General features: G+C 47.6%; 1 protein-coding gene across 1 annotated transcript in view; it reads left to right on the top strand.

The window, feature by feature from the left end:
• Positions 1 to 3,224: 3,224 nt before the first annotated feature.
• Positions 3,225 to 17,528, top strand: part of FAM110C (family with sequence similarity 110 member C) — a 22,485-nt gene continuing 8,181 nt past the window's right edge. Inside the window, exon 1 of the mRNA XM_015425696.1 lies at positions 3,225 to 4,563. Within this exon, the coding sequence (XP_015281182.1) occupies positions 3,443 to 4,528 (1,086 nt within the window). The 5' untranslated portion in view covers positions 3,225 to 3,442 and the 3' untranslated portion in view covers positions 4,529 to 4,563. The remainder of the gene's footprint in view (positions 4,564 to 17,528) is intronic.

Below are 17,528 nucleotides of genomic sequence, written 5' to 3'. Positions count from 1 at the left end.
TGCAGGCCTATCTTTGCCCTCCCATTTGAACTAATGAGCTCATGAGGGGCTGTTCCCGGGGGCACTCAAGGAAGCGATGGTCCACCCTCTCCTGAAAAAAACATCTCTGGATCCGGCCAAATTGGCTAACTATCAGCCAGTTTCCAGTTTGCCCTAGCCTATCAGGTCTGACTGCCAGGGAAGAGGCTTGCAGGACTATCTTTGCCCTCCCATTTGAACTAATGAGCTCATGAGGGGCAGTTCCTGGGGGAACTCAAGGAAGCGATGGTCCACCCTCTCCTGAAAAAAAATCTCTGGATCTGGCCAAATTGGCTAACTATCAGCCGGTTTGCCCTAGCCTATCAAGCGCAGTACTGCCTATTTGGACTGGCAGCAGCTCTCCAAGGTCTCAGGTGAAGGTCTTTCATATCATTCATTCAGGAGGCTATTCATTCGGGAGGCTTGCTCCTTTAGGGCGCTTTCGTCTCCGAAGATCATGGGCATTGAGTGTGCTGGCCTGGTTTGGCAGGCCAGGGAGAGTTTGGCGTTTTGGCTGGTGTCCCTACCACCTAACGCACCAGCCAATAGCCTGCCATCCCTGATGGAGGCCGTAGCAGGCTGGGCATTAGAACACCCTAGACTGATTGTCCTGGGTGATTTCAATGATTTCAATGTCCATGCCGATGACGTGACCTCTACTCAGGAAGCGGACCTGGTGTCGTCCATGGTGGCGCTGGGACTCTCACAATATGTAATGACCCCCACTCACCAGGGAGGGCACACTCGATTTGATCTTCGCGGTGGGGGTAACAGTGAACTGGGTTACTGCTTTGGCAGTCCCGTGGTCGGACCACCATGCTCTAGGGGCCCGTCTGAATGTCCCACTCCAACCCTGTTTAGGTGGCGAGCATATTTTAGCTCGCCCATGGAGCCAGATGGACCCGGTGCAGCTCCAGATGGCTCTGTGGGATCCGATGCCCCCTGGCAGCTCATTGGATGAGCTTGTGGGGAACTGGAATAGCCGGCTCTCCGCAGCCATCAATGAGATCGCTCCACAGCACCCTCTATGCTCCCGCACTAAACTGGCTCCTTGGTACACCCAGGAACTGCGGCTTATGAAGGGAGGCCAGGTTAGCGGCCACTAGGGCTTGGGCCTTTTTGGTGGCGGCCCCTACCTGGTGGAATGAGCTCCCGGAGGAGACCAGGGCCCTGCGGAACTTTTCACAGTTCCGCAGGGCCTGTAAGACGGAGCTCTTCCACCAGGCATTCAATTAGAGGCCATTAGATCACCTGACAGTTGCAGCACCTGGCCCATGAGCTACCATTGAGTTGTTGCCTTAAGGAAACTACGAGCAGAAAAACACCTTAGAACACTGGGAAATGGAAATCCATTGAAAACGTGTCATTTAAGTGACTTTTAATTGCTGCCAGCACTTTATGCTTGTTGATTTGTAGTGTTTTTAATAATTCTGTTTTTAAGCTGTTTATATGTCGTGTTGGAAGCCGCCCTGCTTTGTGGGGAGGGTGGGGTATAAATTTGATAATAAATAAATAAATAAATATCAGCAACTATCTGATCCTTTTAACTGGGGGTGCTGGATCGAATCTGGGAATTTATGAACGTAAAGTGGATGTTCCTCCAGAGAGCCCAGCCCTTCTTGTTCCATGGTCCCTTCCACTAACATCCCTATTTGCATTGATACCTTTTTTCATCTTCCCATGGTTCCCTGCAGCATATGCCATTCCTTTCTATGTTCATCTTTACCCAGCCATGTCTGTTGATGTTGCAGTACCGAGCATTGGGGTTGTGAATGGGACACATTAAATGTCATTGAGTGTATGTGGTATCTCTCTGAGGTTGTATCTGACAAGATGGGACAGTAGTGCTTGGAATTACACTGGACCAAATCCTTGAACTTATTAGTGCTGGGGGGGGGGGATTCGCACTACACTACAATGTTTACCGCCACAGTCCTAGCACTGCCCACTAATTTTCCCATTCTAGCCCAGCTCAGAGGCAGAATTAACTGTTAGATCGGGTATGTTATAAAAGCAGGACCTCAGCAAAAGTGGCAACTGTGCCACTATCCGCTTAAGTCTCTGCAGGGAGAATCTGATTCCCACCACTCTCCTCCTTTAAGGCTCTGTCCAGACCATAGAGAGCCATTGAGCAGATGGCGGGAGGAGCACTTGAAGTACAAAATGTACTTTTACAATCAAACATGGTAGGATAACAAGGAATGTAAGATCACATTATTACCTGGAGAACCATGCTGCCTTTTGACAGCCTGGGGATGTAAAAGAGATGCACCTCTGCCTTCTTCTGTTCTGCTCTTCCTCCTGGATCTATGATCCACTTTGCTGTCCCAGGGACTGTGGGGAAACATGAGAAAATCTGGCTAGGAAAGTGAGCAAGAGGACAGGGAGACGTGAAGTGGGAAGAGTGACAATCGACAAGCTGTTTGAAACAAGCTAGTTCTGCAGATTGCAACCTGGGAATCTTCAACAATGACATTGTAAGAAAATGGCTCTCAAAACCAAACAGATGCTGGAAGAAAGATCCTATCAGCAGTCCTGCCAGTTCTGTGTTTTGATGGATCTGCAGCTATTCAGATGCCGGTCGCCAACGTTCACAACGTGTTGGCACTTTGCTCACGACAGGACTGTGCAAAAGGGAGATTTACAATATGTCTCTTTCCAATATGGTTCTCCATTTTTTTTGTAAAGCAAAAGCCCAAGTACATTATGCAACAGTGTGGGATAACTGACTGAGGGAAAGGTTTCCTGCCTGTGTCTTTGCAGCCTCTTTGTACAGAATGCAGCACAGAAGTCAAAGGTCTGTAGGGTCACCACGTATGTCTCCGCAAAGGGCTCCCCTGTCCTTCTGCCTAGCAGAGTCATTCTGACGTTTCTCTCCCCTCAGCATGTTGCCTGGGCAGCCTTTGCAGCAAGACTCCTCTGGTATTTTCATCCACTCCCAGGCTGCTGTGGTAGGAGGAGACAGCAGAAAGCAGATGCTAAACAAACACTCTCATTAGGGCTCGTCCTTGCTAGCGGCAATGGAGTGTTGATGGTCTGAGCCACTCCTCTCACGTCAATGAGCCCTTCTCCCTCCCCAGTGATGTCAGAGAGGCCTTCTGTGCTCAGACAGGATTGGCTGGTTCTGGCTTGCAGGGCTGGCTCAGCTGAAAGGTGAATGTGCAAGGAAGCAGCTGTGTGGAGGTGTGAGCAGGCAGAGTGTCTGCGGCAGGCACAGGCAGCGGGGCTTTGCTGAAGCACAGGAGTTGTTCCTGCCATCAGAAATAAATTTTAAAAAGCAGCAGCAGAGGGTTGGCACTTTGGCAATAATCCCTGGATGTCTTCTACCTGAAGAGTAAGGTGGTGGTGGTGGGGGAACGGATGTTGTGCAACCTGCTTTTCTTTTTCCTGAACTGTGAGTGAGCTTGGAACACCTGAACTTGATATGCCAACTGAAATCTCTCATGCAGTGAGAATGCATGCCATCTCCGGCTTCCATTCCTCGCTGACAGTGCGGCTTCTCAACAAAGGTCCTGAGTACCTTCGCAAGCAGATGGAGGCAGGCACCCCTGGCAGGAAGAGTGCTGTGGAAAGACTGGCAGCGGATAAGGCAAAGTATGTAAAAAGTCAGCAAGTAAGCAGTGCTAAGCAGGGGCCGATCTCTGCCCTCAGCTCTGCTTCAGAGAGCAGCTGTGAGAGCAGTTCTGTGGAAAGTAAAAAAGTCAACAACAACTTGGCTGAGGGAGAAAGCATCAAAATCGTGGAGCGAGTTAACACAGTGGTGGACTCTGGCCCAGCTCCCCGTGAACACGGCCCTCCCATAGCGAGGCGAAGCAGTTCCAAGAGGCAAATCAGACCAGACTCTTTAGTGATCTATCGCCAGAAGTGTGAATTTGTGAGAGGCCAAAGCCATGACAACAGTCGTGGGAGTTTAGTGAGAAGGCTGTTCCAGGGATCTTTCAAGGAAAAGCAGCTGGTTTCTGAGGTGTCCAAAGCCATCCTCAAGGAAGACATTGCGCCTACAACAGAAGGGCCTCTACTGATTGAAGATGTGGGCAATAAACTTGACGCAGGAGGGCAGAACATAACTCTGAGCACAGGTACAGCAACCATTCTCGCCAGCAGATGTGAGAATGCTTCAAATCAGACTGTGGTGCCTCCTGAAGTGAGGAGGAGAGGTCTCCACCGGTCTCAGTCGGACATTTCTTCCCGATACTCAAAATCTTTCTCTGAGTTTGACACTTTCTTTAAGTATTGCGGCCTTGAGCCTGAAGTAATAGAGGACCTTGGGCAAGAGAACTTTTCCGTGGCTTCTGATAACATCTCTTTCCGGATTCGCAGCACCAGTGTGGCAACGTCAGAAAGTGACTTCACCAGGCACAGTGGTGACGATGGGTTGCTGGAAGAAGAACTAACAGAGCAGGTTCCCACAGGCTTGTCAGTGATTGAACGCAATGCTCGGATAATCAAATGGCTCTACACATGTAAGAAAGCCAAGGAGAACAAAAATGTGCTGCAGGAGTTCGTGTGATGATGTGTTCCCTTCCCAAAATGTGTTGCAGCAAGGTAAGCATGTGGCGGGTGCAAAGCCAAATGTTGGGTGTGTATTTTACTTTATGTTGCTTGGAATAAATATAGTAAGATCTCTTCCCACCCCATCCTGGAGGGAAAAGGAGGGCCCTGAAACATGTGGGCACGACTAATGTACATAAATGAATGCAATAGCAACTAAGCACCTCCAAATCTAGAAGATATAGATGATGGCAACCTTGATAAGAGCAGCTTGACTTCAGAAATTGTATTCTGGGTTTCAAATTCTGGCTGAAGAACACTACCTGTAAGTCATTATATCCTCACCAACAATACATACATGATTACTTCCCCTAAGGCAGAATCCTAAATCTCTAAGCTGATTTTTAAGAAATTGTGTACTTTGCTACAATGGGACCAAAGCCTCAGGAGAAAGTTAGAGTCAGGGCTTATAGTCGATGTTTACATGTTGCGTCTGCTGTCTGCAGCCTTCTGCTTGGTAAGTGTCTGATTGACAGCGACTCTGTGAGCAGAAAACCTAGAAATTTGCTCAAGCTTTAATTATACCTCCTTAAGATAAAAGGGAAGTCCTTGCTGTTTGAGAGCGGTCTGTTCTGTAACCCTTCCCCTTTCCTTATCTCTCTTCCCTTGCCCTCACCTAGGTACATGCAAGCCAGAGGTGGTAAATCAAATGTTTGTCAGTCCTTCCACCACACCTCATTTTATTTGAAACAGCTCCTCCCATGTTACCTTCCTAACTTGTACCAGCTGATCCTTAGCAGTTCACATTCTCTGGTCTGCTAGGAAGGGGGATTTTCCTTGCTGCTTTGTATAAATGATTTTGCTTCTCAGTGGCACAGTGTGGATGAAGTAGGTGCACCTGTGTAGAAAGCAAAGTTTGAACATTAGGACAGTTTATCCATTGTACACTGATTTAACTGTGTGTGCCACAGAAGTCTGGGGGGGGGGAGGTACCTCTGGAATAGGATGAGTTCCTGAATAAAGTAGACTAACTTCTGGATGATCCAAAAGTACACTTTCCTGCAAGAAGCCTACATTGCTATCAAGGTAAATTTACTTCCAGGTAAATTTGTTTGAATAGTGGTTCAGTAACTGTTTTGTTAGGAGCTGCGGTGGCTCAAGTGGTTAAGACGCTGAACTGCAGGCTGTGGAAGGTCGGTAGTTCAGCAGTTCGAGACCCGAGTGTGCCGCATGACGGCGTGAGCTCCCGTCTCTAGTTCCAGCTCCTGCCAACCTAGCAGTTCGAAAGCAAGAAATTGCAAGTAAATAAATAGGAACCACTTTGGTGGGAAGGTAACAGCGTTCCGTGCACCTTGGTGTTTAGTCATGCCGGCCACATGACCATGGAAATGTCTTCGGACAGCGCTGGCTCTTTGGCTTTGAAACGGAGATGAGCGCCGCAACCCTAGAGTCGGACTCGACTGGTTTTCGAGCAAGGGAACCTTTACCTTTACCTTTTTAACTGTTTTGTTACTGCACAGTAAGTCTGCAGTGAGATTTAAAATGTGAAAGGGTTGTATTTCGTTACTTCAATGTTTAAACCCTGCTTTTCTCCACAATGAGGATTTAAAGAGGTTTACAAGTCATTCTCCTCTCCTCCATTTTATCAACCCTGTGAGGTAGGCCAGGTTGCCCAAGCGAGTGGTCCGAGGCCATCCAGCAAGCTTCCATGGCGGAAGGGGGATTTGAACCTGGAACTCCCAGATCCTAGACCAGCACACCACAAAATCTTTGTCTTTGTTCATACTGACACCACTTTACGGAGGGCCAAATCAGTCCCTTGGCACACACCTTAGGTATGCAGGTGCCCTTAAGCACGTGGAAGGATATGAGTCTGAACCAGGAAACACACTTATCACAGGGGCTGGAAAAGGAATGCTTAAGTCTCATGAATTGTTGCCATCTATAATCATGAGCAGCCCATTTCACACTAATATTATCTCACACGAGTTGTTGTTGTTGTTCAGTCGCACAGTCGAGTCCGACTCTTCGCGACCCCATGGACCAGCTCCCGCCAGGCCCTCCTGTCTTCCGCCGTCCTCTGAAGTTTGCTCAATTTCATGTTCGTTGCATCTATGACACTGTCTAACCATCTCATCCTTTGCCATCCCCGTCTTCTTTGACCTTCAATCTTTCCCAGCATCAGGGTCTTCTTCTTCAGTGAGTGCTCCCTTCTCATTGGGTGGCCAAAGTATTTGAGCTGCAGTTTCATTATCTGGCCTTCCAGGGAACAATCAGGGTTGATTTCTTTTAGGATCGACTGATTTGATCTTCTTGCAGTCCAAGGGACTCTCACATGAGTACGGTCATGTAAATGGCCAAAGATGAACCTCCGTTTTTTCATTTGCTGAGGAAACTGCCAGTTAGAATGGCCTTTGCATATCTTCACTGGTACATCAAGGAAAGGGATCGGGTTCTTTTCCTCTGGCTGCTACTTTCTGGTTGTTCCCCTGTTTGGCATCTACTAGAGCCTGATCCTTTTCAGCAGCAGCAACAGAGCTTCTTGAAGAAATGAGGGAGTATCCTTGGAATATTTTAGGATGCAGTGGAAGCAGGGCTGCCAATAGCCGTGGAGAAAAATACCATCTCTGTTTAATAGAGGCTTAATATGAGCTGCGGTGGCTCAAGTGGTTAAGATGCTGAACTGCAGGCTGTGGAAGGTCAGTAGTTCAGCAGTTCGAGACCCGGTTGCCGCATGATGGAGTGAGCTCCCGTCTCTAGTTCCAGCTCCTGCCAACCTAGCAGTTTGAAAGCAAGAAATTGCAAGTAGATAAATAGGTACCACTTCGGTGGGAAGGTGTTTAGTCATGCCGGCCATATGACCACGGAAATGTCTTTGGACAGCGCTGGCTCTTCGGCTTTGAAACGGAGATGAGCACCGCAACCCTAGAGTCGGATTCGACTGGCTTTCGAGCAAGGGAACCTTTACCTTTACTTTAATATGTGAAAAGGGGCATGGAGAGAAATAACATCACCTGGTAATTAACATCCCCTTGAACCTTCTGTGAAAGATGCAGGTCACTGCTTCTCTAGGCAGTTGGCAGCCCAAAAGCTATAAGGCTGTTTATTCGTTAGGTCTCCTAATGGCTTTGAACTGCAGGTGTTTTCTTCTGATACATCAATGAGGCTTTATTGTACAATTGATGGATTTACCTTTTGAATAGTAAGCTGCCTTGAGCGACAAGAGAAAAGTGGAGTATAAAAATATTATTAATAAATAAACAATTTCCCAGGTACGTACCTACTGATAACATGTAACATGTCAGTTATGCTTCCATAAGCATTGGACAAAACCTAATATACAGCTCGTTGCAATAAATAAACCTTAAGCTTTCAGACTGGCCATTAGAGTACACCCAGTTGTTCTCAGTCAGTAATGCCAGCACGCTCTCAGGGGACCCATGTCCATAAGGAGCTCTACATAAGCAGCGGCTGCTCCATGCTCTTCAGCAACAGAGACTGGTTGAGAGCATCAGTGCGATCATGCACAATCAGAAAACAGAACAGCAGCTTAGTGAGTTCAGGAAAGAGGTGAGTCCAACTGCTGACTTCTAAATGCTCTTTCCCCAGGTACATCCCCGGCTCAGACCATAGCTGTGCTCTAGGAGCTCTCCCCTTCCCTGGCATGCAGAGGCCCAATGTGGATCGAGACCGTGGTGCCTGGGGAGAAGGGGCTTCAACCCCTCCCCAGAACTATCTTCCTAGTGTGAAATGGCCTTGATGAGCCATCATTTGCTCCACTGGCAAAACCGAGGTGTAGCTGAACATGTGTCGCCCCAACAGGGCAAACAGAGCCTCCTGGGCCATTTCATGTTGGGGAAATGGTGCAAGGAGAATGTCTCAGCTTATTCTCCCTACATGCTACAGTCCTGATCTGAATCAAGCCCTGCAGCACTCTGTCTCCCTCAGCCCTGCATTCTCAGTATAAGAATACTGGTTTGCCTTATGGGCTGTGACAACAGTTAGAGCAACAACATATAGGCAAAACAGATAGGTTGGAACATTTGAAAGCACAGCATTCAGTCTAAGTATTCTTATTAAATGCAAAATAAAACAGCAGTTTATTGGCACTACAAACAAAATTTATTCGGGCATAAGGGTTCACGAGTGAGAGCTCTCTTCATCAGATGCCTGACTTTTGTACAGATCCATCAGGCCTGATTTTTGTACAAAGCAGAAATGTGGGGGTGGGGGGAGAGGCCGATTCAAAACAAGATCCAATCAGCCATCCACTCTCCGAGGGGGTGAGACACTTCCTGCTGTTGTTACCCTTGCTGAGTACGTTTTTAAGGTGCCGGTGGACTCCTGATTTATTTTGCTGCTGCAGACTAACACGGCAACCCATCTGGAATCTCGCTGAGAGCCAGGGTGGTAGAGTGGGCAGGGTGACAGACTAGAACCTGGGAGACCTAGGTTTGAAGCTCCACTCTGCCATGGCAGCACTGAGTCATGGTGGTTGACCTCGGGCCAGTCACAGTCTCAGCCTAACCTACCTTACAAGGTTGTTGCGAGGATAAAATGGAGGAGAGAAGGATGTAAGCCTCTGTGGGTGGGTCCCCATTGGGAAGAAAGGGGGGATACAAATAAAATGAAGTAAATATATAAATGCAGTAGCCAATCTTTGACAGCTTCTCTTGTGCTTGTACCTGTACACTAATAGTGATGTGGTTGACTGATCATGTAGAAAACTGAGGAGATCATGGGCACGGTCAGGCTGGTCTCTCTCCTAGAAACCCTGTGTCTGGGAGACCAAGGTGCCCTAGTTCACAAATAGCAGACTTGACCACTGCAATCCTCCTCGGAGCCCAGGCAATTGTCTTATTCTGTGTTGGTGTTGGATTGTTGTAAATAACCTTGAGTGCATTGTGGAAAAGCAGCTGAGCTGAGAAGTTTTCTTAATAAAAGCCACAACCTGGTAAGGAGCTGATCTTGATCACTCCCAAACTAATCACCCGTGGGATCCTGGTGCGATGCAGAACTCACATATATTTCAACTGAGAGGGGATGGATGACCTGCCTTCTTGTTCCCCTCTCAGGCTTTTGTCTGGAGGAAGAAGAGGCAGGGACATGCGGCTGTAAAGGGTGGGATTCCAAGGCTGATGAGATAATAGAGGGTGGGGAAGGGCAAGGGAAGTAATGGAAAGTATCTTCCTCCCTCTCCTCCTCCACCTACCCTGAATGATGATGGGCCTCTATTTATAACATGTACATAAACAGAGTGGTGAGAGGATCAGTTTACAAATGTGTTAATCAGAGATCCAACAGGTCCCTTTCACATTAAAAGAACCCCTAAGTGCTCTATTGTTATCTGCTGCCTTGCATTAGTTCCTTTCCACCTGCCTTCTGTTATCTCACACAGGCTGCATTCACAGGGGCAGTTTAATCCATTGTTGCCCCGCCTCAAATTAAGTCAGGTTATTTTGTGGCAGAGAATCCTGACCAGACTCATCTGTTTTAGCACGCTTCAATGCCGTTTTATCCTTCCTTGCATGACCAGATGGCAAAAAGCAGGGAGTCAGCCTGTCAACCATTTTTTTAGAAGTTTGCCCTTAGGAGCATGCCCAGAAGCACTCGGCATGCTGGGATATGGAGTTCATGGGGCTGTCGGCCATTTTCTTTTAAAATTAAATCCACAGAGCAATCACACAAGTGGTGAAGAGACTGCTGGGAAATGGAGTCCACTGCCATCCTCCCTCTAATCTTTTCTATTTACCCTTCCCCCAAATGATATTAAAAAGCTGCAGAAAAAGGGGTGTCTTTCTCCCTGTTTGGGGGATCTCTGGAAAGTTGGCAACCCAAGCGTCTGGCCTTTCCTTGCTTCCCTGGGCTACCCCCTCCCTTTGGTATTGTGCAGAGTGGGAGGGACTATGTGGTCAGAGCACAACACAGATTATTAGCCCAAATAAAAGAATTTATTTAACTATTTACACAATTATGGCTGAATTTCTGCTGCCTCCGAGGGTGTTCCCACATCTCTGATGTGTGGCCTGGACAGGCTCGTCAGCACAGGCAGCAGGAGCCTTTCTTAACCTCCTGTGGGACGGAGACTGCCTCCTCCCTGGATGGGCTGGGATCTATATTGATGCCGTCTCACCCCTTGGGGCAGTTGCTGTTTTCCCGCACTTTTTGGCCTTGGGATACTGTAGGCCAGCAGATGAGGAAGCCCCATTCAACCCAGTGAGTGATACCCCTGGAGGCCCCTCTCTGGAACTACAGCTCAATTAAGCCTTAAGGGGGAACATTCTAAACACACAGACGGCAGCCGTCTTACAGACACAGGTAACTGCCATTTCGTTACACCTACCAACAGCTACTAAGGGAAAGATTAGTCCCACACAGGAGGAAAGTCTCTTCATCAAGAGAGAAAGCCCTCTGCCAGAAATTCTGACAGGGCACAGTTGCTGAAGGAGTGGGCGGGGAAGAGGAGCAAACCCAGCACCCGGCCAATGGCATGTGAGTACTCTTGAGTGGCAGCTGGTGGGGACTCAGGCAACGCAGCCAGTGGCTAGGGACCCCCTCTGAAAGACAGAACAGAGAGTTAAAGGCTGAGGGAGCGTGCGGAACGTTCAGGAGAGTCCATGACCAAAACACAATTATATATAAGGAGAGATCTGTCAACTTCCTCAGCTTATAAACTTCTTATAAGCATCTTTGTTTATAAGAAACTCTTGATCTCACAGGTTTACCAAAAAATATCTCTATAGAAAGTAAGCTATCCTGCTTCTGTCCTGGGGCCTTTTAGCATTCCAAACTCCATGGCACATGGTAGCTGCTTCTTTATCATGTAAGGGAGCCATGTTCCTATATTTAGAAAAGTGTAAAAGGCTGGAAGCTCACCTAGCCTAAGTAGTGACATTAGATTGCATTTGATATGATGCACTGGGAAAAGGTGGCTTTCGCTAGGCGAGGACATACATACCAAAGGAAGTTCCAGCAAGGCCAGAGAAGCATGCTAATCCAAGTGTAGGACAAAGCCTCCTTGGTTCCAAAGATGAGAAAGAAATAATAATAGTTGTTAAAAGAATTGAATCTGTTGGGCCAAGGTAGTAGAACCTTGAAGCACAGCTTCCTCACACTTGACCTTAAAATCTTGCTCAATCCTTTGGTAGGAGCCAGATTCTCTATTCCTGGGGGGCACCTATTGCTTAAGGAACATGAACAATAAAGGAGCTGTCAAAGTGAAACTTCATTCACATCTGCTTTTGACTCCCAAACCAGCTGTACAACTTCCTGCTGCAAAGCCAAGTTTCGTTTGTTTTTGTTTTCTTCCTTTCTGCCCTTTGATCAGCCTATAGCAGAGTCATAAATCTTCATGGGTTTAGTAGCAGAAAATGGTGAGTTCTCCATCTCTCCCTCTACTGAGGTTGTTAACTGCCTGGAATAATAATGTCCTGTCCAGTTAGCAGAGACTGGATGGGGTGCTGTTTACTAGGTATGTTATTTACCTCCATGCCATGAAAAGCTTCTACTGCCCATTTTTAGATATTGAGCCTGTATTAAAGGGGAAGAATATTTTTCTCCAGGACTGTCTGCAACCTTACCATCACCCCTTCTAAAACAAATACCTGGAACATCACTCCAGTGTCCTACATTTCTTTTCTTTGTTATTACACCTGAAACTGCCTTATTCTGAATCAAACCATTGGTCCACCAAGGTCAGTATAGTCTGTGCAGACTGCAGCTCTCCAAGGTCTCAAGCAGCGGTCTTTCACATCACCTATTACCTGATCCTTTTACCTGGAGATAATGGGCATCGAACCTGGGACTTTCTGCGTGCCAAGCAGATGCTCTACCACTGTCATGGGACCCCTCCCAAGGGCCAAGAGTTCCCACTTCCAATAACTGTGAAGCAAAGGAAATTTCAGTTTTAGCCTATAATGATATAGTACTGAAGGATGAAAAAAGTTGCACTTTCTGAAATATTCCCCAGCCAATAAAAGAGACAGGAGTCCTATCCTATATTGCATCTGGGAATCTTTTCAGGATGGAACTACACTTTCAGTGGCAAATGGAGGGTTCCTAATTTCATGTTCACTAGGAGGGTTCCTAATTCCATGTTCACTACTGACATGCAAAGAAGGGTGGCAGCAGGAGAAAAGCCGGAGAGAAGCAGGAGGAGAGAGTGCTTAACTCACTTCACTTGCTGCTTCTCTCCTGGAACTCCAGCTGCTTTCCACCAGGAACTGGAGCACAAATAGAAAAAGGACACTGTGGGGGTTAAGGTTAAGCACTCCCTCTTCCCACTCACTGCTTCTTATCTGTGAAACCCTTTTCCCCACACACACCAGTGGGTACAGTGGCATCAAACATAGGGCTGGGGGGAGTCTGCTCCTAGTGACCATGGTTGCCAACTCAGCTTAGGAGATTCCTGGAGATTTGTGGGTAGTACCGGTGGAGGGAGCTCAGCAGGCATGTGATGCCACTAGGATGTATATTCCTCCTAGGTTCTGTGGTACACAATATATTCCACCCTCCAAAGTTACCATTTTCTCCAGGAGAACTGATCTCTGTAGTTTAGGGTTACCAGATGGCCTCTTTTTGCAGGACATGTCCTCTTTTTTTGGTGGCTATCCTCTTTTGGGCTCTTAAAAAAAAAAAACTCCTGATGAAAATGTCCTCTTTTGGGGTTGGGAGGCTGAGCCTATTTTGCCCTATAGTCCCCCAGTGGAGGAAAGCTCCAGCTTAAATAGTAGGGGTATGTAAAATGAGATTTGTCATGGTGGTCTGTTGTTTGAAATAGTCAGCCAGGAAATATGTCCTCTTTTTTGCTTTTCAAAATATGGTAACCCTACTGTAGTCCGAAGATCAGTTGTAATTCTGGAAGAATTCCAGGCTGGCAATCCTATATTAGTCTCATAAGGTATTCCAGTCTCATAGGGTATATGGCCCCCTCATGGATCACTGCCTTGTCATGGCAAGGGGACTTGTGTGGTTCGATGAGGCTGTGGGCTATGCCGTGAAGGGCCACCCAAGACGGACAGGCCACAGCAGAGAATTCAGACCAAGCGTGATCCCCTGGAGAAGGAAATGGCAACCCACTCCAGTATTTTTGCCAAGAAAACCCCATGGACAGTATCAAAAGGCTAAAAGATATGACGCCAGAAGATGAGCCCCTCAGGTCGGAAGGTGTCCAATAGGCTACTGAGGAAGAGCAGAGGGCAACTACAAGTAACCCCAGAAAGAGTGAAGTGGCTGGGCCCAAGCCGAAAGGAAGCTCAGTTGTGGATGTGTATGATGGGGAAAGGAAAGTCCGATGCTGCGAAGAACAATACTGCATAGGAACCTGGAATGTAAGATCTATGAATCAAGGTAAGCTTGACGTGGTCAAAAATGAGATGGCAAGACTGAACATCGATATCTTAGGAATCAGTGAACTAAAGTGGACAAGAATGGGCGAATTTAACTCAGAAGACCATTATATCTACTACTGTGGCCAGGAATCTCGTAGAAAAAATGGTGTGGCCTTTATAGTCAACAAGATTATTCCCAGTAGTCATGTATGGCTGCGAGAGTTGGACTATAAGGAAGGCCAAGTGCCGAAGAATAGATTCTTTTGAACTATGGTGCTGGAGAAGACTCTTGAGAGTTCCTTGGACTGCAAGGAGATCAAATCAGTCAATCCTAAAAGAAATCAACCCTGACTGTTCCCTGGAAGGCCAGATAATGAAACTGAAGCTCAAATACTTTGGCCACCAAATGAGAAGGGAGCACTCACTGGAGAAGACCCTGATGCTGGGAAAGATTGAAGGTCAAAGAAGACGGGGACAGCAAAGGATGAGATGGTTAGACAGTGTCATCAATGCAACGAACATGAAATTGAGCAAATGTCAGAGGACGGCGGAAGACAGGAAGGCCTGGCATGATCTGGTCCATCGACTGTGCGACTGAACAACAACAACAAAGGGTATATGGAGAAATCTCTACATGGGAAGTCTGTGACTTCTTATAAGGACTGTGATGGAACTCCAAAGTAACTATACTTTGGGATCCAAAACAGACAATAGAACTACTGGGGGGTATATCTGTTAATCAGTCTTAACATCTAATTTCAAACTTTGTTCTAACCTGTAGCAAAAATGTTTTTTCATGTGCCTGCCAAAGCACATGACACACTTCTCTCCTGAAAGTAAAAGCACACAGACTTTGCTATTAAGGTTTTGTTACATAGCTTGAAAAACCACAGAGACAACTGCTTAGGGAAATGATCTTTGCTAACCTAAGCTACAAACTGCTCCAATGAAACTGCTCCAATGAAAATGCATCATCATGGCTTCTTTACATAATTGATTACTCAGAGGATGAGCCATTTTGGGAGACAAATGAGCGTGGGACACCTGCAGGTCTGAATGCCTGGCAGAGTCTTGCCATTCAAGGAACTTCCTGCCACAAAGCAATACATCCTGACTCTGGGCAAATACTGGCACTCGTCCCAAGAGCAAACGGAGATGCCTGTGCTTGTGAACAGCTTTATCAGGACCTTCCGTTTTTAAAGCAACAGGAGACAAATCCTTGTTGAGGCCAGAAGCAAAATGCAATCACTTTAATAAAGTAACACCCCCAACAGAAGCAGAGTCAGAGAAGAAAACGGGAACACTTGTGTACCAGTAGAAGCCCCTATTGTCATCCCAAGGCTCACAGCTTGGGTTGATTCTTTCTCTTCTCTCCATGCCCCACCCCCAGCAAAGTACATATTGCTCAGGTTTCTTCTCTGCCTGCTGTACAATGTGCTCCTGCCCTGCCCGCTGAAGGAAGGCGTGTTATAGCACATGATTCAATACATGGCTCAAAGCATTCAAATAACTGCAGGGGTCTGATAAATGAATGTATACAGAAAATGGAAAAACATTGACTTGGTTAAATTGTCTTTTAGATAACAGGAGCAGGATATGAAGAGAATAACCCTCCCAAGTGGTCCCCTCCCCCAGCATCCAGAATGTGTCACGGACTGGGGTGCCAGTCAAAGGGAGTTCAGAACAGGCCAAGGTCAGGAGCCAAGAAGACAGTGCAAAGTCCAAAGCCAAGCTGGGGTCAGGAGCCAGAAATACAGAGCTAAGTCCAAAATCACTAACCAGAAGCATAGTCCAAAGCCAAGCCAGGGTCACGAGCCAGGAACACAGAGCCAAGTCCAAAGCAAGGAGGTCCAAAGGTCTAGGTGCAAGAGCTGAGCCAAAGTGGATGCGAGCTGCACGAAGCTGACTCGTTGCTTCCACATAGAGTATGTCATGCCTGCCCCCAACCCGGTGCCTGGGAGCTCTGAAACTGAGGACTCCATGCCTTTAACACCATCGGATGCACGGGAATCTTTGTCAAACCTAAGTGCCAGAAAGGATGAGCACCAGCCTCCAGAACAGCCTGCACCTGAAACCGATCACGCAGTGCCTGGCCCTACCAGCACGTCACCCAATTCTCCACCACCTGTCGACTGGCTGAGGGATCGGAGATGCTGGGACTTGGCAACCAGACGCAAAGGGGCACGCTTGCGTGGTTGGAGATCAATAAGCCTGGAGTTCTAGCAGGATCAAGGACTTCGCAAGGCAGTGCTAATGAGACACTAATGAGTTTACAACCCAGCGAGCTATTTGAATAGGTCGCTGACTGCTGGCAAATCATGCTGGCAAACTCGTCCTTCAGACCAGAAGCTCTGCACCTCTGACTCTGTTCCTGATATCCGGCTCCTGACTGACTTCCTGGTTTCTGACTCCAATCTGCGTTTTGATGACTCCCTGGCTCTTGATCTTCGGCTCTGCACCCTGACTTCGACACTTGCCTATCTGGACTCTGACTCTTGGTAACGCTCTGACTACGGCCTGGCTTTATGTATTGGGACTTCTGCTCTGTTTTGCTCTCTCTCTGGCTTGACTCTTGGACTGGACTGTGAACTCCCCCTCTCTGCCTTGCCCCACTGGCCCTGTCGTGACAGAGTACTGCCCAGAGTGTGGAGTTAAATGCTGCTGCCAATTAGCCAGTTACACTGGCTCCCAGGCTCCCATTATAACTCTGGGCTAGCCGAGCGTCTTCCCTGTAGCCTGGCCTCTCATTGCCTAGTTGCTATGTTTTGCCGCAGTTGTTCCCTTAAACGAGTCACACTTGGGGGTGAGTCAGGAGGACTTTCTGCTTGCAATTCTTCCCCCTTATCTGGGCTAGGTGTGAAGAGTGTTGATACAGGCAACTGCCAGCTATCCTCCTCTGCTGCTTCAGAGGGGCTAGCTGTGGTTTCTGCAAGGCCTGGCAGCTCTGTCAACTCTCCCTTATCCACGCCCATGACAGAATATTACAGCAGTTAGAATGGATTGGAGGCCAAAATGCCCATTCTGCTAGCAACATGGAAGTAATGGCTATTTTGTCAGTGAAGGATGAAAAAGTGATTTTTCCCCCCAGTTCTTTCTGCCCACTGGAGATATCTACTTTGCCTCCCACAATGTTCCTGAAATCCTTTGCCCATACAGGAGCAGAATTTTAGTAAGCTCAGAGTGAGGAGGAATCTGGAAGATCCTGGTCCTACAGTTCTCTCCGCCAGCAGTGTGACAGAACAGGCCTGCTCTGACTTACAGACCCTATTCTTGTGCCAGTTCCTGGAGGGTGCTATTCCATTTCTGTCCAATAGGGTACACTGCCACCACTGTCCTGTCGGGATCTTCCTGGCAGGAGGAACAGGCACCTGACACCCCTTCTCAAACTGAGGCCCTGCCTCTGGTCTCCTGCTACCCAGCGCCTGGATACCACAGGGACCAAATTCCTTTGGGGGGGCTGGAGGATTGGCAACAGGTGCCTTGACTGCTTGCCTTACCCCTTCCTGGGATTCCCCTCTTAAAGTAGCATGGTCTAAGGTGGTTGAAGAAACTATGTGGTTCAGAGAATACTACTAGTTTCAAAGAGTAAAATATTTATAAAAAGAGAGAAAGGTTACGAGCATACACAGCACCAGATCAGCAACCAGAAGAACAAAGACTAGTTGGTCATAATCGCATCCTTCTTTCCCT

The sequence above is a fragment of the Gekko japonicus genome, unplaced genomic scaffold, assembly GCF_001447785.1.
Source record: "Gekko japonicus isolate JY-2015 unplaced genomic scaffold, Gekko_japonicus_V1.1 scaffold1336, whole genome shotgun sequence".
Taxonomy (NCBI): Eukaryota; Metazoa; Chordata; class Lepidosauria; order Squamata; family Gekkonidae; genus Gekko; species Gekko japonicus.
Note: the sequence above shows the minus strand (reverse complement) of the source record. Positions and strands in the feature narration are given on the sequence as shown.